The sequence below is a fragment of the Agelaius tricolor genome, unplaced genomic scaffold (assembly GCF_023055355.1).
Source record: "Agelaius tricolor isolate 1412-34295 unplaced genomic scaffold, bAgeTri1.0.p SCAF_11, whole genome shotgun sequence".
Classification (NCBI taxonomy): Eukaryota; Metazoa; Chordata; class Aves; order Passeriformes; family Icteridae; genus Agelaius; species Agelaius tricolor.
In genome coordinates this window covers 22,005,577-22,028,236 of record NW_027269271.1, presented here as the reverse complement: position 1 = coordinate 22,028,236, position 22,660 = coordinate 22,005,577, and the positions used below count along the sequence as shown (strand labels likewise).

Below are 22,660 nucleotides of genomic sequence, written 5' to 3'. Positions count from 1 at the left end.
ACAATGCAACATTCATTTAATTGTTTCCCAAAAGCAATTTCAAACATAAAGAACACAAGATAATGCAAAGGACGTGCAGTGTTACATCCCCATTAAACACCTGGAAAAAACCTCCTATGCAGCCAAATATCACAGAGCAGACAAGGCACCTAGGAGTGGGACTACCTTCTGCCAAAACACCATCAGTGTAGCAACACCTTTGGGATAATACCTGAAGACATTCTTCCCACCCCTTTCAGTGTCTATCTGCTTCTACATCAGTAGCAAGAGACTCCATGAAACCTCCTACATGTCAGATGCTGCTGAAGATCAGTGCTGTCTCCAGCCCCCATGTCCTGCTACCTACAGAGTAAGCCCCTGAAGGACTGGCTCTGTTCCCTCTGAGGGCCCAAATACTTACTTATCAGGTTTTAGGTCACGGTGAACAATCCCATAATTGTGTAGGTACTCCAGTGCCAGAACAGTCTCAGCAAAATACATCCTTGCCATATCAACGGGTAGGGCACCAATGTTCTTGAGAAGTGTAGCACAATCACCTCCTGGAAACAAAACATTTGCAGGTATGGCACGTTGAAATGGCAAATATCAGTAAGAAACAACAGCTATGGGTCTGCAGTACAAGATTAGACCAAGTTTTCTAAAGGCTGTCTCTCACAACCCTGTTAGGAGGATTTCTAAAGGTCTCTCTATACTCTGTCTTGAACTTAAATAATAAAATGCTAGGAAAATTGAGATCCATATATGGGAGGCTGGGACAGGAATTGTACAGATGTGATTTGCAAACTGAAGGAAGCCTTGAAGAAAATAAGTCAGGACTCCTGATTGAAGCTTCCTTGGGAACACTGGCCACACATTTCAGTCGACCTTCATTTCTACTTGCAAAGAGGAATTAATATTAAAATTTCCTATTGTCAATACATCTGATTTCATCCCACTAATTTATCTGAAAGAGCACTGATACAATAACTATAATCTTATTTCTCAAACATTCAGTCAAGCAAGCCAGGCATAAGAAATTAATCCTATCCACCAGTGGATATTGCTTATAATAAGATATCCTGATAAAGTAAAATCAAATTATATTTCAAAGAATAAGCAAACCAAACAATGAAGAAAACAAACCCCAGCATAAAATGACACTTTATTTTTAAAAAGGCTGCTAAAGAACAAAGACTTATGTTTCTTAAATCTTTTTCTAAATGGAATGTCAAGCAAATGTGCTATGAATCCAGCCCTTCCATCCCACAGGAGGAAGGGAGGGTTGCCTTTCCAATGAAGACTGGAAAGTTCATGCTGACTTCTGGCCTCAGCAGTGAGGCTCAGCTCACTGCAAACGTGTTGTGTCAGTCCTAGGGACTCACAGCCCCTCTGGAGGAGTGGATACCAACAGGGTTACCTTCAACATACTCCATAACCATGCACAGGTGCCGCTTGGTCTCAAAGGAGCAGAACATGCTGACCACGAAGGGATTCTCAGCAAATGTCAGGATATCTCTCTCCACAAAGGCCTGCTGGATCTGGTTTCTCAGGATCAGGTTCTGCTTGTTGATCTTCTTCATGGCAAAACGCTGGCGGGTGGTCTTGTGCCGCACCAAATACACCGCTCTGCAAAACCACACCCAGAGGAAAAGGTCCATTTTGAGTTCAAACTGCTTTGTCGTGGGCTCAGGTTTGGAGTTCTTTGTGGTTTTGTTGGGGTGTTTTAAACAGTGATGTTAGTGCTTTGAATGGATCCTAACAGACTTATCTATGACTCCAGAAAATCCTGTTTCAGTGACAAGCTTCCCTAGAAAAGAAGGAGCCCCATGATGTTTCCTTCCCAAAGCTACTCCACCTTCCTGAATAAAGCAGCATTTTTGCTGATGTGACAAACAAGGAGAAATCTCAAATACCAATGTCACAAAGTTCCATAAGCACCATTGCAGAGCAGCATGTATTTTTCAACACTACAGTGACCACTTTGCTTAAAAAATTGTCCAAAATCTATGGAATCAGCATGAGTTTTTCCAAGCTTCATAAAAATAATCTGACGCAGCACTGTCACCAGGGATTTCCTTCAGTAAAGTATCTCTTACACTTCTATCATTTGCAGATCATTAGATTCCTTCACATTAATAATACAGTTTGCAAATAAAATTTTCATCCAGTCTGCCTGCCTTATTGAATCAGTACTCGCTTCCTTTTCTCTGGAGTACATTACATTTAACATGCTATTGTGTCTCACTAGCCACTGACTATAAAATAAACTCAGGATAAAGACATGTGACTAACAGCAAAACTACCACTTCTCTCTCCCCTTTTTACAAAGTGACATGGGGCCTGTGCAGAAATGTGACTGAAGAGATTTAAAACCTTTTTGTCTCATAATGACTCTTCAACATGCTCCATTGTGTCTTCACTCACTAAAAACCCATGCTTACACTTTTTCCACATATAATTTTTAAAAAGTGATTTGTTGTTAACTAGGCACCCACTTCCACAAAACACTCAAGCACATGCTCAGGTTTTGTTGTTATGACCTACTGAGTATCACTGCCTTTCAGTAACAGCCTAATGACCTCACTGGTAAGGATTTATGAACTGTAAAGAGTCAGGAACTGCCTTTTAAAATTCTGGATAGGCTTGTGTGTGTGGTTAAAATTGAAACTGACTGAATTCATACTTGATTCTTCAATGGATAATAAAATCTAATAGCCTTTCTCGTGTATTACTCCTCACAGTAGATTTACCCCAGTGTAATTCTAGCACTTCTTTTAGCATTTCAAGTGCTCACAAACAGCCACATATGTTACATATATAATCTGAATAAATGAAAGAAATTGTATCCCCCAGAAGAATGCAGAAGATACAACAACTGTGGAACATCTGTAAGACCCAACTGAAATTACTTTATGCTTTGGACCCAACAAAACCCAGACATTTGCCAAACCTTGCTATAGCCCTTTGCTGGGTAGGACAAAAATAGCATTTTACTCTAATTCAAAGTCTAAAAGTCTTACCCATAAGCACCATTACTGATCAATTTAATAGTTTCAAACTCTTCTTCAGACGGAGTTTTCTTTGACTGGATGGAGGCCCCACGGCTCTGGGGAAAGACAACAAGAAAGTGGAAATCAGGAGCAGGAATGACTTAATTCTATATGGGGTTTTTTTTTGTCCTTTTCTTCTTTAGCACTCATTAACTCAAACTCAATCCATTTCTGAATTTCTGGAGTCCTCAGCTTTAGGACAGCTGTCTGTATCTATAGGGTGTTTGCAGATTCCCTCCACAAATTATTAGCACAAAAAGTCAGTGGACTGTAAGATTCAGGCCTTTCCTTAATATTACATTTTTTTAAAAAAGCAATAAAATAAGGATCTTTGAAACCTAGCCAGTTACATAATTAAAGTTTTCCAGTGGTTTTACTAAAGTCAGCTCTTTTCAATACCCATCACATTTTACAAATGTAAAATATAAAGAATATAAATAATTCCTCCAGATTATTTTCATTTTTAACTCCAAAAATTAAAAAAAAAAATCCACAAAACTTGGTAACAATGCCTATTTTACCACCGCCGTATAAAGATTTTCACATTTTTATGAGCATGTACTCTACTTTTAATATGAGCTTTTAAATGTCTGCACTTTTTTTTATTTAAATTACAATTACTCTGCCTTATAATTAATTCTTTACTGTAGACTACTTCTTTTGAGAGAAAAAAAAAGTGCTAGACAGAGTGAGTGTATTACTGCTTTACCTCGACTGAATCATCTGTCTCGGGAGTGTCTGGGCTGTCATAGCTATTCAACTGGGCCATTTCTGAAAAGAAAGAGGAAAGATTACTCCTAATGATCTCAATCAAACACTATTCTCTTTGTTTATGCAGGAAAACCAGGATTTTAAGAGGTGCTTGTAGATGATGAAGGACATTTTCTCCCTCTGTAAAAAGTCACCAAAATTATACAGTGATAACCTTTAACATCTTGTATGCTGCAGGCAGTATTATATATAAAGATGAATATAATTAATTGTTCTAATTTCAGCCTGACTTACTCTAGATAGTTTCTATAATAAGTAAAAGCAATAAATGCATGTTTGGGGAAAGTGCTGTCTAGTTAATATTAAAACCTATTACACACATATATGTCTGCATGTAGCCTGGTGGCATCTCTGTGCTCCAAGAAGAAAAAGCATCACATTTCAAACAGCTGCCCTCCACATGACGTGGCTTATTCTGCAAAACACTGAGCAGCAGCAAACTGGGAAAAGTCAGTTTAGGCTACTCAGCTGTTGCAGGAGATGCTGTAAACTCTGCAAGCCCAAATCCTACCTTAGGAGGCTCTGAACAGACATCACTGACATTTCTGGGTGCCCTCCTTACAGTAGGAAATAAGGCATCTTGACATCTCCCCACATTTCCAAAGAAAATTTGACTTTAGTAAGGGGAATTAGCAATGGAAAGGTTCTCTCCCATGACAGGGATCAAAGGAAATTTCCCTTTAATGTCAGATTTCAACAAATGCTATTAAATTGCATTTAGCAATCTTTGGTAGAAATTTTCCCGAAGAGCTCTTCACTTGAAGTCAACCTGTCACTGTCATTCCAGTAAACACCAGAGAAGCTAAACTAGTCCCAGCCAGACTACTAATTTATGTTAAAATTATGCTCTCCTGAGGTAACAAGAAGCATAGTTCAATCACTGAAAGATTCTGCAGTAACCTCCAGTCTCTGTCACACTTTCTATTGTTGCTGAACAAGCTGTGCATGCTCAGAAAACTTGTCATTTCAGCCAGCAAAGTGCCAGGCAGAAATATTAACTCACTAATTCTAAAGTTACAATCTTCTGGGCCAATGTATGTCTATATTAAGTTAAGCATATGCAATTCTGGCACCTTGCAGAAAAGCTGTTTCTGTCCTTGCATTGCTCTCTTTGGCTTGGCTGCTACACAAGATGTAAAGCTTCAATCTCACCTCCAGCTAAAAATTCATACTCATTGTGGTAATCTCATGGAAAACCACAAAAAACACATTTTTCCCAGAGAGGACAATCAAGTGGGATGACAAAATACTTTCCAATCAGGCCACTAGCAGGCCTATCTAGACAGATCAAAAAAAAACCAGGTAAATTTACTTTTACTGTCCATCAGCACAAAGAAAACAGTTAAATCCTAAAGCTATTTTCTAACATTGTTTCAGCTTTGATACAGGGAGACATTATTAACATCATAAGTAAAGAACTGTCACTATTGATGTGCCATCCTTACCCCAGCAACATTCCTTTGAGACATGGGGCTGAAAAGGACAGTCTAGAATTTGACAGCAAATGGGAAAATAAGGAAAAATGGCCTAGAAATTCAATCAATAAAACAAAAGCATCCTTCAGCTATGTAGTGACCAGGATATCTGACTATCCTTTCAACAGTTTGCAAAGTACATAAGAAGAGTTCTCACCCTCCAGGGGATCCCTGGTGAGTCCCAGCTGGCTGATAATGTAACGAGGAATGTCGCATTTAATTCCTTGCCCTTCCTTGGCATGGCCTTCTGCAGCTTCCAACAAATGGTAGAACTCTTCAGGATCAAACTCCTACAGCAAAGCAGTGAGAGACACAGAGAGAGGTAAATCATACAGCTTTACAGCTATGAAAGGTTTCTCCCCCTTAGAGGGGAATCCTCAGGAACATCCAAAGGTAATTCTGGGCTCAGCAGTGATGCAGAACATTTCCAGTTACAACAAGCAAGGCAAAGCTTCCCACTCTGCTCTGCAAAACCAACAGACAGTTACATCCCACGGGGTGTCCACAGGTTTACATCTGCAAATCAAAACAGAACAAGGACTGTAGGGACTTTCTAAAACCAAACCCAAACTTTCAAAAGGTCCTCTTAACATAAGTGTTAAGTGTGGACACAATTCCCAGTTTTGTCACATTGAGACGTGCCAGGGAAAGGTCTGTGATGAGAACTGAGGCACCACCTTCTGCCACCTCCATCTGACAGGTGAGTTAACCCAAGAAAAGCCTTTCCTGCTGTCAGTAGTCACTTCTGATCAAGCCATACACCCACCCAATCCTGCCACTGTCCTAACCTCAGCAACTGCTAATAAAATTATTAATAAAACAACTTTTTTCATAAGAAGTACTGCTGCCCTGTATCCTACAGTACAGGATCACTTTAGTGACTCAGTGGTGGTGCATGTGATCTCTCAGGCCAGAAAAGGTTAGAGAAGGTGTGTTCTCTTGCACTGGACTAAGAGATATAGCAGGAAACAAAAGACAAGCTTTGGGCAGCAGGAGCACTCTGCTTAGGAACAAGTTCACCAGTTAACTTTAGCTCTCCCCACTACAAACCTCATCATTCACCAGCAATGAGCAGCTTCACCAACACTCTTCAAAAATTCTCCAGTGAATTGGGAGGGTGAAAGGGGAAGAGTTTGAGCAAACAGCTGAGCATGCACAGATAACAGTGAGGGCATCAGGAAAGAACTGCTGTGTGGTCAGCAACGTGAGAGAAAAAGAGCACAGAACTGCAAACAAGAAAAGGAAATTAGAGCTTGTAATGATGTGAAGAGACCTGAACAGAGAACAGATGCGCTTTTCCATGACTGCTCCAAGCAATGCTGCTTGGTTGGATGCTGTCACCAAAGACAGCAACAATGTGAGAAACAGAGTTCCTTCCCAACTCCTCTGGAAGAGGATTAATCAACAGTCCCAGAAGTGGCAGAGAGCAGGAGCCAGACCAGAGAGGATCACAGAGAGACATGGTCACCAGAATGCAGGGAGAGGGATGGTGGAGCCAAGGAAGGACTTCTCGAGGTACAACTGCAGGTCATTCATTGGTCAGTAAAAGAGAGAGGGAAAAAACCAACTTGGTGACAAAAAACCCCAAACATACAAAACATTAAGGAACTATATAAATTCCAGTTCTGACTTCTTTATGGTAGGTTTAATCATTTGAATACAGGAGAATGAACCCTACTAAGGGGAGGTGGGTGGTATGGAAAAATAAACAAAAAAAAAATTAGATACTTTTCCCCAAAGATGGTTTCAGAGATGCACAAACCACACTATCATTTTCTTGAAGCCTCAGAGATTGTCTGCCAATAAACATTTCACAGTCCAACAAGTAATGCAAAGACAGAAGCCAAATAGCTGAACTTTGGAATACTTAAATGTTTTTGACTGCATTAAAACAATCATATTCATCACAAGTACTGTCTACATGGACACTTACTTCATTTACAAGGAAGAAAGAAGAATGAGCTGTGTTACTTAAATTAACCTTAATACTAAATAATAGAAAAACTTTTTATAAATTCACATATAACTGAAGCCAAAGATGGAATTACAAACAAAGTATGTTAAAGATAAAAATGAAAATTGGTTCCCAAAAACTATTTAAACAGTTAACTATCCATTACTATATTTCTTGGTTTATGGGACAAAAGGAACATTAGAATTTAGTTCTTCATGACACCAGATTAAAATAGATATTTGGGAAAAAAATTGCTAGAAAGGCAATGCACGTTGAAAAAAACAGGTAAGACTAACCCACACATCCAGATACTATTTCTATACTTTGGAGTCTGGCCACTTGATTGTCAAGGTTGTCACTACATACTTGGGAATTCATTACTCAAATCTCAATGACTTTGCTGCTTCCACCTGCTCCCACTCATTTTGCAGAACGTCAGGGTGGAGAAGACATAGAAGGACCTGGAGACCTCTTGATTTGCAACTAAGAGCTGCCTTGAGTTTGGAACTCAGCAGGTACAGACATGGGTTCCTAAGGCCTTCTGAGGTTCCAAGTTTTCCTAGATGATGAGTGTACACAAGCAAAAATGACAATAGTGACTGCAGCAAATACAAACACAGTGAGTTTAAATTTATCTCCTTTCTCCATTGCCTTCACTGCCAAAATAAATTTTGAAGTGCTGGAAGAATATAAGTGGGAGTCACAAAAACTCATCTAAATCACAAATATGGTTTGAAAACCAAGGAATTCCCAATTTGAATGGAGTTGTGGCCAGGATTTTCAGCGCAGTCTGGCAGAGATTTCTGGAATCAGTAAGTGAAGGTATCTGTCCTGCTGGTTGTGCAAGCAACTTCCTCACTGACAGTGGCTTTCCTTCCACTGCAGGATTCCCAGCAAAGTGATCCATCTGACAGCTGTGGAGGAGGAATAAGTAACCCTCCAAAGTCTACTGGTTCTCAGAACTTCTGCAGGTGTTTCCAAAAACTGATACCAAAGACCGGACCACTCCTGTCTACTTTGTCAAAGAAAGCTCCACAAAAGTCATTCATTTTTCAGTGACTCCAGGAATAAAAGTCACCCATGGACACACTGACCACAACATAACCCTCATGTTAACTGTGCTTTTATAGCCAGCCACAGATCCCTAATCCATCCAACTTCTCTGATCTTTCAAACACCTGCAGCATCTCAGTCACTTCCATGTCCAGAAAGAGCCACCACGAGCACGTGCCAACACACCAGGGAATTTAATCTTGCCATTACCTAAATTTCCATTGTAGATTTGTGACACCTCACAATTTTTGGTGACTTTTCTACATTCTCATTAATTTTTCAACATCCTTTTGAAATACAGTCACTGAATTGAACCCTTTCAATTGTGTGCACCTCTTTCTATATATACTGAAGGTTTACATTAACCCTGTTGCTATGGCATGACAGTGAAAATACAGGTTTTCAAGCTGCTTCTCCACCACACCAAGGAAATATTTTTGTAGTTGCAGAACTTTGGGATACAGTGGCCTATTTCACTGGAATTGCCTAAAATTTTTCACCATTTTCTAGTATTAAATTTCTTAAAATGCATTATAATTAGCCAAATTAAGTTGTTAAAAAGGAGTGAGACTTGCTTTTGCTTGTATTCCCATAGCACCAAACTGGATTTCAAACCTAGGCTTCCAAATCTCCTAGGCTCTCACACAGGGATATCCCACTGTGTGTTCACAGCTGGAAAACCTGACACCAGGATTCACCAATTGCTGGGTTTACAGGAAGAGTTTGAGTCCCAGAGCCCAAACACCATTTATGTCATGGAACTTCTTCCTTAGTGACAGCTCTGGCTTAGCACAGGACCCTGGACACTGGGCACACCTCATACAGACATTTACAGGCTCCTTACAGCAGCTATTAACAACATGAGGAACATCCAGTGGCATCAAGTAGCATGGAATGATGTTTACAACTGCATCTGGCCCCTCAGCCACAAACTTTATACTAAAACATAATTTAGCTGCTGATGCAGCTGACAGTCCATTGCAGAACTACTTCTATATTAATGCAGAAGCCATTTAGTACTTCTTTTTCTTTTCCAATATCAATTTATTTTTCATCAGTGTTTAATGAGCATGTAAAGGTCTCTTTTGAAGGCTTTGTGTCCCTCATCTCCTCAAGGGCACAGCACTGTCAGAGCCTGCCCAGGCCCACACTCACCAGGCACTCGAGCAGCCGCGCTGGGCGGGCGATGATGATCATCAGCTTCTTCACCAGCTGCGTGACGAAGGCAACCTCGGAGCTCTCGGATCGCTCGTGGGCCTGTGGGGAGCACAGCAGCACGTCAGGGTCCAGCACTGAACTCTGAATTTCTCTGTCTCACATCCTAAAGGCAATCACCAGCTCAGTAACCAACCCAGCAGCAAAAGCACAGCTGGGTGAGGGCAGGCTGAGCTCAGCTTGCTCAGGGATGCCGCGGCTTTTCCATCGCATCTGACTCACATTATCATGCAAGAGATATTTCAAAGGCTCTGTTTGCATTATATCACCTATCAATTATAATAGATACAATGTGGGCTCAGTTTGTTTTTTAAAATGAGCAGAGGAATATTGATTCTTTCAATTTTACCTTCCACACAACACTGACATCTAGGTAATCACTAACAGACACATTTCTGAGCTTTACTTTCAGCTAGAATTTGAGCTAGAATTTCTCTTCATCATCAAGAAAAATTCAATCTCAGTTTCTCCTTTTTCAGTTTTATCAATCCTGGTGAGTAGGATTGATAAAATTCCAGCATTGCAATGTATGTTATATAGGTCCAAGCAGATAAGCAAAGAAAAGAGCATATAAAAACTTAATTCAGAGGATTTAGTCCTGTCTGTTACTTCACCAGATTTCAGTATAAATTGAAGTCTTAGTTTCAAGATGTATGTGTGTATTTGTGTGATGGGTTGTTTTTTTACAACAGCAAACACACCAAAACAAAAATAATTTTTAAAAAAAGAAATAAAAGCAACACAAAAACCCCCTTAGCAATTACCCTTCTCTTGATGAAGCACACAATGGCTACATGATGAGTTCTGGAGCAGAAATATAATAGTATTTCATGGCAGAGTGATAAAAAATTGGCAATGCAAAAACTCTTAAACAAAGTACAGCTATTTTTCCCCAAGAGCTAAAAATTGTGCTTTAACATATTCTGAACAAATATGTTCAGAACTTAATAAATGAGCTTTTGCTGACAAAGAGCCAGATACTTATAAGAGTGATATTTTATCAACAACAGTGCAAGCAGCAATAAACTAAAAGGTTCATTTAATGTTGTCCATTAGAATCACCTAAGAAGAAGACATATTTACATGTCATTATATGTCTGAGAAGTCAAATCACACTGGTGACCACCTAAAAGAGTAATACAAACACAGGGAGCAGAAATTCAGAACTAGAAATACACAAGGAGCATCTTATATAACAAATCTCTGATACTTTGCTGCCAAAGAAAAAATATTTAGAGGTTCATTATTTTTCATTTTTACACCAGTCAGAATATAAATGTTGATTGTGTCCTTCTGCACTCGTTAGCACTGGCTAGAATTTTAACCTTGAAGAGAATGATGTACCTACTAGTTCATTATCTAAAAACAACATCAGAGGTCCTTCCTGGCTATGGAGCCTTAAACAGAAGATTATTTTAGAAATATTGAAATAAGTTGTGATTTCTTTTCCTAATTAGAAGATTTTTTAAAATTATAAAATAGAAAATAATCATAACAAAAAATGATAAGTAGACACTTTGTGTTCTCTAATGCATTATGCAAACTTACAAGTTACAATATGAATTTTAGAAAGAAATTAATGCTTTCATATTTTAAAAGCCATTCCAGATCACCAGAGGTTAGCTGCACTGAAATGAATAGATAAAACATCAACAACTTTGTATTATTTTAAACTTGAGCCATGCAATTGGAAAGTTCTTTTCTCCCCCCCCACATAGGTTATATTATGCAAAAAATATAATATAATAGATATAATTCATCATTTTGCACCCATTTGTACTGTTAAAGAGAACTTAGTCTTTTAAATCAAGTCCTTTTGTTTTCTCCTTTTCTCATCTCTGACAATCTAGGCAAAACAATTTAAAAATGCAGCTAGTTTAATCAGGTGTCTGTTTTGAAAATGAAAAGCTAGACCATGACTGCCAAATGATACAGAAAAGCAAAAGGAAAAGGAAAAAAGCATTTACAAAAACCAAACACAACTTGTAACAGCCACTCAGCCATCATCTCTGCGCAGCGCTGCTCTCCCAGGATCCGCAGTGAAACTGCCTCCTCCTCTCTGCTGCTCCCACAGGACAGCCCGGCCATCCCCACGCACTCCTTGTCCCCAGTGTCCCCAGTGTCCCCCGGACAGAGCCCAGGAGCAGGAGGTGTGCCCAGCCAAGCTGCCGCTCCCATGGGCCAGGTGCCAGCTGTGCCAGCTCAGCAGCGCGTCCCCAGCACCACGCGCCGGGCTCGGGCTGCTGGTGGCACCTCAGGGCTCCCTGCTGTCCCCAGGAGGGCTTTGGGCAGGGGCTGGTGCCATTCCTGCACACGCTGCTGGCGACACGTGCACAGGAGGCAGGGATGGGTAATTTACAAACCGATTCCCTCCTCTGAAAGACCCATCCGTCACTAACTGTGGCTGCTGGGGCATGAAATTAAAATCACTGTCCTCCCCTGGGCTTCAGCAGGACCAATAACTGGGATATGCAAGTCACAACGCTGTAATTGAGCTAATAGACTGATGGAAACCAAAACAATAGACCTGCAAAGCCAAGGACTGATAAATTCACACTCAGGCTCCTACTAAGAAAGCAACCCCAGCCAGAATACCCATTTGCCAATATGCAGCATCAGCCACTGCTGTAGAATGCTCATGCCCTCCCCTGCTCCTTTTGTTCACAGAAACACCTGTAATCCTTCACCTTCCTGCCCAACTGGCTACACCTAGGCTACTTCTACCTTAGTGATTCAGCCAAGGAATAACTGCCTATAACCTTTTGTTCCTCAGTAACCTGAGATTCTAACCCATGGTAACAGGTAAAGAACTGAATGTCACATGTTCTTTTTTATATAAGTGCTTTATCTTATTTTTTTGCATTTCTACTTTGATGTGAAGTGTAGCATTCAAGTTCATGTTTTCCAAAATGAAGAAAATCTCTCACATTCATTTTTACCTCATGATTATTTCAATGATGTGATAAGTTCTTCTGGCTAAAGGACAGTATTTCATGCTCCAAACAAGGGAAAAGATCTCATTTGCCATAGCTAATGAGATCTGTTGGCATGTTATTACAAAAGTCAGGATCTAAAAATCTTCCAAAAGCTTTCTGGTTTGGTGCATTTAAACAGCTCATTATTTGCATACCCAAACAGTCTGTTTTACATTTTTACTCAAAGTACAATATATTAAATCAAGTTTCCATTTTATGGTTTGAAATGCTGTGCAAGTTTAATTTGTTACCAGATATTAGAATCAATACCTTAAAAAGAATTTTTAAGAGAGAGAATCCATTCTTTCACAGTAAAATTGTAAGAAAATCTGTGGATATTTCTGCCACTTGCTGACCTCATTATTCACCAATAAAGAATCTTTCCAATCTTTCAATATGTTATAAAAATATACCATAAAACTCCATAGCCTCCTACACAGACCATACGACTCCCAAGCTGCACAGCTCTTTGAATTACCTTCTAATTGGTACTATTTATGTATCTATTATTTATGATACTTTACAACCTAAACAAAGGCTAACATCCTGCCATCAAATTTGGAATAGTTTAAACTTGACTCCAAAATGTCCTGTGCTTCAGGTGAGTCATCCAAAGGAAATAATATCACCAATTTCTATATATTTTGACTAAAATGTTCCAATTATTTCCTTGCAGAATGCAGTCTGAAGTGCAAAGCACAGACTAGGCAAGCAGAGGAAATAAGTAGCTCTTAAATATTAAAATCTAAAAGATGATAAGCTAAGGAACAGAAAAATCCATAGGACAGGAAAAAAAAAAAAAAAAAAATGAGAAAGATGTGGAATGAAGCCTTTGGCTTTCCTCTAATGTCTTTAATGTCTTTGTTCCCTTCCTTCCCAGCCTGTTCTGCCTCTCTAAACTTTCCTTTAATCACCTCTAGCCCACCTTACTTCCCAGAGTAAATCAATCACACTGAAAAGCTGACCCCTCTCTTGCCCTCACTCCACAGAAGATGTTAAGGAGGAAGAGGGCAAAGAAAGCCCCAAATGTCAATTCCTGAGCAAGCTCAGATGACCATTGTATCTCCTCTAATCACAGTTCAATGACACCTTTCCCAGTATTTCAGAGCAGCAGGATAATACCTGTAGGATCAAGGGGGAAGGGGCATTTAAGAAGTATATTTTGAGGATTTGTTCTGAGGGAAAGGGGAGAAAAGGAAAAGCTGATTTATCTAACCCACACCTTCTCTGAGACCCTGATTAACCTCTTCAGGCCAGAAGACAGGACTGAAAATGCAGCCTGGAAGTGGCCAGCCCTAATTTATGGCTCTCTCAGTTCCTTATGGTGTAAGAAATCACTGTCCACACACAGGAGGAAAGTCAGGGACAGGGAGAGTTTCAGGCTCCAAGGATCTGCTACCAAAAGCAGTAAAACACACTGTAGTCCTCCTGTGCCCCTGAAACATAAGGGATTTGCTGAGCATACAAAGTCACTTTTAATGAAACCTTCCCAACTTCCAAACCATCACTCAAAGAGACCTGATCCCTTATTTCACAGCTGACATGTGCAAATACTCTGCTTCCAGACTCTGGAGATAGAAGGGGGATCCACAAGTGGTTACTGATATCCAATAGGCAGACAATCATATAGACCCTCAAAACACATTCCCTTCCTCTCTTGGTCTGTCAAAATTATATTCCCCATCCAAGCAGAACACCACAGATCCAAACATGACTCAATTTTCTCTCAAGCATAACAAATACCAGAAAAATTACAGCCACACTTACATAAATGGGGCAGCCAAAAAATTTAGCTGATACAAGGGAAGTTCCTGCAGCTTTCACAAAGCTCTTTAATACAACAAATGTATACTAATATAGTATTTTTACTCATTTGCCTTTTTCTAATGTCTGAAAAGAGTGGCAAAGGGACATAATCTAGTGCAATTCATGCCAGTGAGTTGGCAAACTTATCAATAAAGGTAAAATAAAATGAAAATCATAACAGAAAACAAAGTATTTTAGATGTTCTGTTTCCAGGTGTCTCTGTGATATTTGCTATCTGAGAATGCAATATTTATAAAATCAGTTTTTTTCAGCTCGCTCTATCATTAAAGCAGAGGATTAGGAAGATATTCCTAAACAGAGGTCTGGACTCAGCAATTGGCAATAGACTCTTCACAACAATTATGGCATAAATTCTAAGAGATGTTTGAAATTTAATATTGTTTTCATGTTGAAGGGAAAGAGCAAATTTTAATGAGTAGCTGAAGCATACTGAGACTGCATTAAAATTACGCCCCCTTGTGTATTTTCATATGCTTTGAATGCCACAAAACACATCCAAGTACTAAAAGCCCACAACTGGATTACGTTCAGCTCAAGAAAATCTTTTGTGAAAAATTTACAGCAACACTAATAACTATGGTGTTTTCACTCCTTGAAGGCTCTATTGTAATCAGTAAGCCACTCAGAGTCCTGAAGTTCATGAGAAAAGATTTCAGTAATTTTGTTCAGCTGAATAAACCCAATTTTCATAAATGGTAAAGACTGCCTTTGACCTACTCATATTCACATTTAATTTCTGTACCAACAAAGCTCCCAGGTGAAGTGATTTACTCAAATATTCCCACAGTAGATCCTTTTCCAGGAGACTGGAACATCTCAGATCTCCTGACACCCCCCACCTGCTGCCCCTCCCCTGGAATCCACACTGTCTCTCCTTAAATCAAAGCTCTGGCTTATTGGTTAAAGTTTCAATCAAAAGAATATATTCTACTTTCCAGAGGGCACTTACATCCTGGAGAAGTTTCTCTAAGTTTTCCTGCAGCTCATAAAAGTACCGAGAAGTAATAAGACCTTCACGTGATTTATCTAGGCAATCTCTGGCCAGTTCAATAACTTGATGATGAATGAAACTTAGGACCCCATCTGCTAATTGCAGCACGTTCTCAGGAGCATTGGAGGCAATAAACTCAGCCAGCCGTTCTTCCATCTGTGCCGTGGCCTAAAAGTGCAGAATAAAGAGAAATTAATCCTGAATTTTACTAAGGCAGACCTTAAAGCATAAACAAGTAGGGTGCTAAAGAAACATTTGCAATATCAAATGGCACAAGGCTTAAAAAATATTCCAAAATACAGTAGCATTTTCTGAGAATCAAGATAGCACATCAGAGGCAAAAGTTATATTCACATGAGCAAATAACAAAAATTAATCAAAACATGCTTTCTGAAAATGTAAATGACCATAAAAAACATCTTGGTCCTGAGGCTGTATTCCTCCCTGGGTCTCCAAAGTAAGGATGTAAGATGTGAGGCAGTTTTCAGAACTTTTAGACAAGACTGTGGAAGCTGAAAATCATTGCCCCAAGCAAGAAACACACGGCGTTTCTATCACTACAAGCCCTGATATCCTGTCTCCAGAGAAACATCTATTTTTGCTGGTGGTGGAACGGGAAGGAATGGCCATATCGACAGCTGTGGGATACACAATCTTCTACACTCATTTCAATGAGATTTTGACTTTTAACTTGCTTCCACAGGTTTCATTATCCAGCTTTTTAAAAAGCCAAGGCATGGCCCTTCTTCTCACTCTAGTGAGAATTTCTCGTGCCAATAGCAGACATCAGAAATTTAGCAAATATGAAATACAAACAAAAAAAACCAATTCAGCCTTTTCCATCCTCATCTCTACATCTACCAAATTTATTTCTTCTACTGTAGAATTAAGATATGAAGATGAGGAGGCAGCTTCAAACTCTCAATCACTGCTTGGAAATGGGAAGTAAAAGCTGGACTCCTTCTCCAGCCAGCACTATAAACTAATTCTGAGCTTGGACACAAGTTCATTGAATGCATTATTCAAAAATTATTTCTTTACCTTTGGAAACCTTTCTTTGTACACATGATTCATCATTATTATTTCACTGTCAAAGGAAACTGGAGAGCGACCAGGGCTGGAGGAGAAAAGAAATCACATTATCATTTACAGATATCACACCAAAACTTCAAAACCCAGTGCTGATCATAATGCTGCCACATTGACTGTAGCCCTTCCAAAGCTTTGAGTTCGCTTCATTACTGTGCAGATGCTGGACCTCAGAGAAGATCCTGGCAAGCAGTTGCAGTCTGCAGTCTCCTGGAGATGCTGACATCCCTGTCCCCACAGGCTCTGGCAGAAACCCCCCTATTCCATTTCCAGTGGTTGCAAACCCTAACACAGAAGCTTGCAAAACCCCAGTGTGTTTATTGCAGATAGATTTGCTATTCCCCTCATCCTGTGATTGCCCTCCATGGCAGCAGGAGCAGCCCCACTCCAAAAGAAACCACAGTGAGCTCTGAAGTCTCCAGTGCCAGAAGGGAGCAGGGCAATAGGAAGTAAAGAAGTTGAGAAGATTTGTTTTCCTTTGAAGGATAGTGCACGAGCACTGTTATTCAGCTAAATCTTACATATAAAATAAATCCCACAGGCAACAGGGACAGAGTACTTTTATGAGAGCTGCACTCCCTTGATGCACATTACACCATGGATCCATATGCATTTATGCACAGTTAGCAAGAAACTTTAAGGCACACAAAAAAAAAAAAAAAAAAAAACAGGACAGTAAATCTTGACAAGCTGCATTTATGTTACTGTTTGGGTAGGTTTTTTAAAGAAGGGTTGCATCTTGTTTCATCACATCTGATGGTATGCAGGGCTCTGACTCACTCTGCCACCAAGGACAGGCGGATGAGGTAATGCAGATAATCCCCAGCCACAGATCGCCTGCAGCAGCTCACCGCTCCAGCTACCTCGTTTCAACATTCCAGACAAACAAGGGCTTCAATTATTTGGCATCTTACATGATCATTGCCTTCATGATTTTAAGAGTACTAAATAGTCCTAAAAATACTCTATGTCAAAAGATACAATTTTATCTTGAATGCCTTCAAACATTTCAAACTTTCTAGTGAAGGATGAAATCGATCTCTCTAAATGGAATAAATGCATTTTAAACTTGGAATGCATTACAGTTACTACCTTCCTGCTAACCTATTTAGAGCAAAACCATTCTTTTGGCAACATATATTAACAATTCAAAGAAAATTTAACTCATTGGGTCACAGACTGTAGCAGTACCAAACTCTTTTCATGCCTTGTACTGAAATTCCATGAATTACATCATGTCTTGTTTTTATTACTGCTTATCCCTTAGCTTGAGAAAATGCACTTCAGATTAAATCTGTCACTGAATCCTTATGTTGAAGAAGAAAACTGATTTGGATGTTATGAATAGCAAGTAAAAAGACATTTTCATCAACTTTCCTAAGCTGCATAGATAGCTATTTTTAATCAAGAAGAATTTTCTTTAAAAAGAAACTTACATCTCTATTCATATGTAATGTATGACATAATTAAACATTTGGGTAAAAACATTTAAATTGCAGAGTTATAAGCAAATTCCCCTGCACATTTAGCCTGCTATCCTCATCCTTTTTTCTCTTAAGACAAAACATGCTGACACAAACACCACACTTGTTTACTGGTACTTCATATGGAGCTGGAGGACTTGGTGAACACAGTTATTGAAGAATTTATTTTTCTCTGATGTAATTTTTCTCTGTGTGATCTAAGTGAGGTATAAATTACAAGTATATATAAGCCCTTTGATACTTACACAGAAATACTGAAGCACACACATACTTCACTTTAACACTAAAATTTGCACATGCTTAAGTATTTGCTGTCTTAGGGCTACAATAAAACATGAGGGATTTTGCCTTTTGCTTTCAAGGCACTTTATTCATATGGATACAGGAAATTAAGAGCTCTGCAGAAATCAGGCTACTTGAGCTGTCCTGCCAGCAGATGTAGCATTTCCTTAGGGAGAACCATGATAGGAGAATTTACTGCGTTTGCTTTTGTTTATGAAACAATGTCTGTGCACACCAATTGGCAAGAAAGTGCTTCCTTGGGCATTTGTAGTTTTGTCTCTCACCTTCTACCACTTTCTACCAACCAAAACAACAGAATACCCAAAAATCTCTGGATAAAACTTTGGATCAAGGTGCGCATTGTCACCCGAAATAAAATTTGCTCAATATACCAGGTCGAATTAAATGTCTAGCTGACTATAGCAAGACTGCAACATAATATACTGCACCATCATTTCTAATGTGGATTCTTAGGTTGGGAAACTAAGGAACTAATTAGCTGGATACCTAACTAACCAAAGGCTACCTGCCAAGCACTGCCAGGTTCTCTACAGCACCTCTAGGACACAACCAGGTGAAAAAGGAACAAGGACTGGGCAGATAACTGAATGCCACCAAGGGAGAACACAAGGAAATTTAGAAATAAGATAAAAGGAGTCTAAGACATTTTACTGGCATGACATCTTTTCAAATGCAGAAGCTTCACACATCTACCCAACACCAAAAATTTCACAAGCAGAACCAAACCAGTCTAAAATTTCAAGCCTCACAAAAGAACAGATTATTTTCTGCAAAACAGAGAACACACGCTGTGCACGTGCATAACATTTTAAGACAAAAGGCAGGCTCCTTCCCTTTTCTTGGTGCAGGTAGGTAGGTCACAGAAGTGATTATTGTCAGTGAGTTTTTCATTTCAGCAGAGCAGACATTAGAAGAATAATATCTGTCCCCTTAAGCTTAACAGCAGAATGAAAAACTACTCTCTCTTTTCCCCTCCTTCACGCTTCCTCCACTTTATGAGACAACGTGGAGGTGGATTTTCAGGGATATCTATCTCCCACAAAGATTTCTGTTGCCTTCAACCTGTCAAAACTCATGTCTCCTTATCTGATGCTTCAAAGTGAAAATAGCTTATGGAGAGCTATTTCGAGGAGCAACATTTACGCAATAACTTAAATCTCACAAAATCTAGTTTAAGGGTGACTAAATAAAACTGACATGTTTATGAATAGGTAATTTTTCCTTCACTATGATAACTGTGCTTATTAGGAAAAAGCAAAAAAGCTGAAAGCACTGCGTTTCCCTCTGCTTTCACACTGTATATAAAGGTTTAATTAGGTTGTATTTACAGGATATGACCAAAGTCAGTTCTCATAGGAAACTTAAAACTATAGGCTTTAATTTTCTGTCATTTCCAGACACACAAAATAAAGAATTTGAAAACTAGAGAGCTAAAGTTGGATAAAGTAGGCACTAAGATAAGCCTTCTGCTGAAGGTGAGCCTTCCTCTTCTCCCAAGAAATAAATATTTAAATCTTTGAGGTAATGAAAGTTACATTAATACTAGAAGTCAGAAAACTTCCCCAGCAGCAGGGGCTGCAACTTCTGCTTTCCAATATTTCAGGGGTTTTATGCATGCCAGCAAAGACTGAGACTGCTTCAGAATGAAAACACAAAGTTGGAGTAATGAGCAGAGCAAAGAATAAATAAGGATACCCAGTTTACTTCATATCAGAAAACCATGAAAAAGGTGACTGAACCCAAAAGTTAATAAATATAAAACCAACCACTTTGAAAAACCTTTTCAAGTCAAGTCCACAGGACACACTGTCTTGAGAGAGGAAAAAAAGAGACCAACATTATCTGTAATACAGTTAGAATGTGTTTTCAGAAGGAACAGATGCCTTGTGCTGTAGAATATAAAACTATTATCCTTCCCCAAATCCACGGGGATGTGAATCCCTGCTCCACAGCTTGTGGTGGATGGCCCTGCCTGGGAGCAGCGTGAAGGGATGAACACACCACGATTACTCAAGTGGTTAAAGCTGCCTCTGAAGTGCACTGAGATGAGAGAGCCCCACAGCCTGCAGGATGAAAGATAAAAATCAACTGTGTGGGCCACTGGTTTTCACAACACCTATTGCTTCTTGGGCATTTTATCATCAGGAGTCTTTTTTGGTATTTTCCAGTTGTTTTGTCTGTATATTCTCAACCGCAGGATCCAGCATGCTAAAAGTCAGGCTGGAGGATTGCATTTAAAAAGCACTACCCAGCAAAGAGATGAAGAAGGATGATCTCATCTACTTCAACTATATAAAAATTCACTGCAACAATCTTCTGCCCTTTTTACCTAGACAACATTATCCTGAAATACTAAAAGAGATCAAGAAAAATGGGCAGATTGGTGGGCTGAGTGACTGCACAAAGGCAGCTCCTGAAAAAGTCTTTATTAGTTAACTCTACTTTTATCTCCTACATTCTCCACACATTCCCACATGTGAGCAACTGCTAAAGATGACAAGTGAAGAGAACTGGGAAAAGATGGAAGGCAGCATCTCTTTAACTTAAAAAGAGTAATGATGCCAAGTTTCGTGCAAGTATTCACAACTTTTCATGCATTTTACTCCAGGGAGGAAAAAAAATCTTGTTCAGGTGATGCCCAGGATTGATCTGAACATAACAAATGTAGCCTGGGGATCTCCCTGTTGGTCAATAACTTGAAAGAATTTGAAGGTTGCATTATTAAAAAAAAAAAAAAAAAAAAGAGAGAGAGAGAGAACAGTTGAGAGATGATATTTAGGAGCTACTTCCGCAGGTAATAAAGAAGACTTTTCTTCTACTGAAGACACACAACAAGCACCAAAACAGGTGGCTCACATGGAAATATGTTCTTTGACTGAGCACATGAGTACTGGACCTTTTTGAGACAGATGAGAGAACAGGCTCCTGGATTTTGCAAGCAGCTTTATAAGGATGTCACACCCCTGCATTTCAGTGCTGGTCTCTTGTTCCCTCCTTCCCCCTGCACAGGAAAGCAGCTGGGAAAGAGCCAGTGCCATTTCTTCAGGGCAGAAATTCTGGGCATTTCAAATAAGGCATGATTAAATAAAAGATGAGTATCCTCAAGGCACACTGGCAGAACACCTCAAGCAAAGCAGAGGTGCTACCAACCTGTCAGTGCACCCTCCATGACTGCACACTTTGTTAGTTTTATCATCCAGTTTGATCATTAGGAGTGCTCTGTATGAATAGATCATTTGCAGCTAGAAAATGGTACATTTCTAGCCAAAAAAGTACGTGTATTTTTCCAAAAGTTACATCTAGGCAATATTCTATACCTAGGAGCATAAAAGGATCATCTGACTCTTCTAAAAAAAAATATCTTGGATTACAGAGACAAAAAACCAATCTCAGCATTTGGCAGTGACATCTCAAAATGCTAGTTCCTCTCTCAAAAACAGATGTAAGGCTGCAGTCATATAGGACGGAAAATGAATACACATTAACTATGACACCATCTTTTAAATTATAAAGCCATGGCTGCCAATTAAAGGAAATGTCTGATGTATTTTGTTCATCTGCTTTTCATTAAAGCTGATCAAACAAGACCACTGAGTGAAGAAATACATTTTTAGGAAATTACTACTTAATTGAATTCAATGTTGAAAAACAAAAGCTGTTCTCAGCTTTTATTTTTTAAGTAAGTGAAAATATCTTCTCACCAAGCGAGGTAACTCTAAAGTATGGGCAAATAAATAAGCAAGCTTTGTGCAGTGAACAATGTCTGGTCTTCATGTATTTCAGTATTTGTTTACAAGCACAGGCTCCCCTCTGTGAGAGGGTTTTTGCTCCTGCAAACATTGCTGCAGTTGGTTGGAGTGACCTATCCATTTTCCTTGGAGGTGCAAGGGCCAGCATGAATGCCTGGTAGTGGCAAGGGTGCTTTAGAGTCACACAGCATCACAGTACTGGCAATAAGCAAAATGAAAACCAAATGAGGCACAGTGAGTTGAAAAAATTAAATTACTTCATTCTAAGCTTTGGAATACCAATAAGGCTGGACATTTTCACACTAAAAACCATGAGAGAGCCAGAAAAGGTATTCAGGAGAAGAAGATTAATCAGTTATATGACACACTGAATTAATCTCATCCCACCACAAATTATAAACCTACTCCATGATCAGTCTGCTTCAAATTGGCTCACAGAGGCAAAATTCTCTGCAACCTGATAACCCATATTAACAAGGAAGAAAATAAAATTGGGCTCTTTACGTGGTCATGTTTATCATTCTTGCATTAGCAGAAGTGTCTTCTACAACAGGATGACAGAGGACAACCATTACTTTAGCAAGTGTGTCTGCAGGAGCTGCCTCACCCCTAGAGAATTGGTGCCACTACAGCTACACTGCTCAGCAGGGGTCAGGGTTATCCGTGGCAGGACTATGGCTCCTGTAGATCACTGTGTAACTACACTTAGCAGGGCCATATGCAATTACCATGCAGCCTGCACTGA

General features: G+C 39.4%; 1 protein-coding gene across 11 annotated transcripts in view; it reads right to left on the bottom strand.

Moving 5' to 3' along the window:
* MAST2 (microtubule associated serine/threonine kinase 2) overlaps nt 1–22,660 on the bottom strand; it is a 187,856-nt gene that overhangs the window by 25,092 nt on the left and 140,104 nt on the right. For all 11 annotated transcript variants that reach the window (XM_071436627.1, XM_071436628.1, XM_071436630.1 and 8 more), the window contains 8 exons: nt 16,332–16,407; nt 15,249–15,458; nt 9,438–9,539; nt 5,433–5,565; nt 3,739–3,800; nt 3,000–3,085; nt 1,397–1,605; nt 401–539 (listed from right to left, as the gene is read on the bottom strand). In XM_071436627.1, the coding sequence (XP_071292728.1) occupies nt 401–539; nt 1,397–1,605; nt 3,000–3,085; nt 3,739–3,800; nt 5,433–5,565; nt 9,438–9,539; nt 15,249–15,458; nt 16,332–16,407 (1,017 nt within the window). The remainder of the gene's footprint in view (nt 1–400; nt 540–1,396; nt 1,606–2,999; nt 3,086–3,738; nt 3,801–5,432; nt 5,566–9,437; nt 9,540–15,248; nt 15,459–16,331; nt 16,408–22,660) is intronic.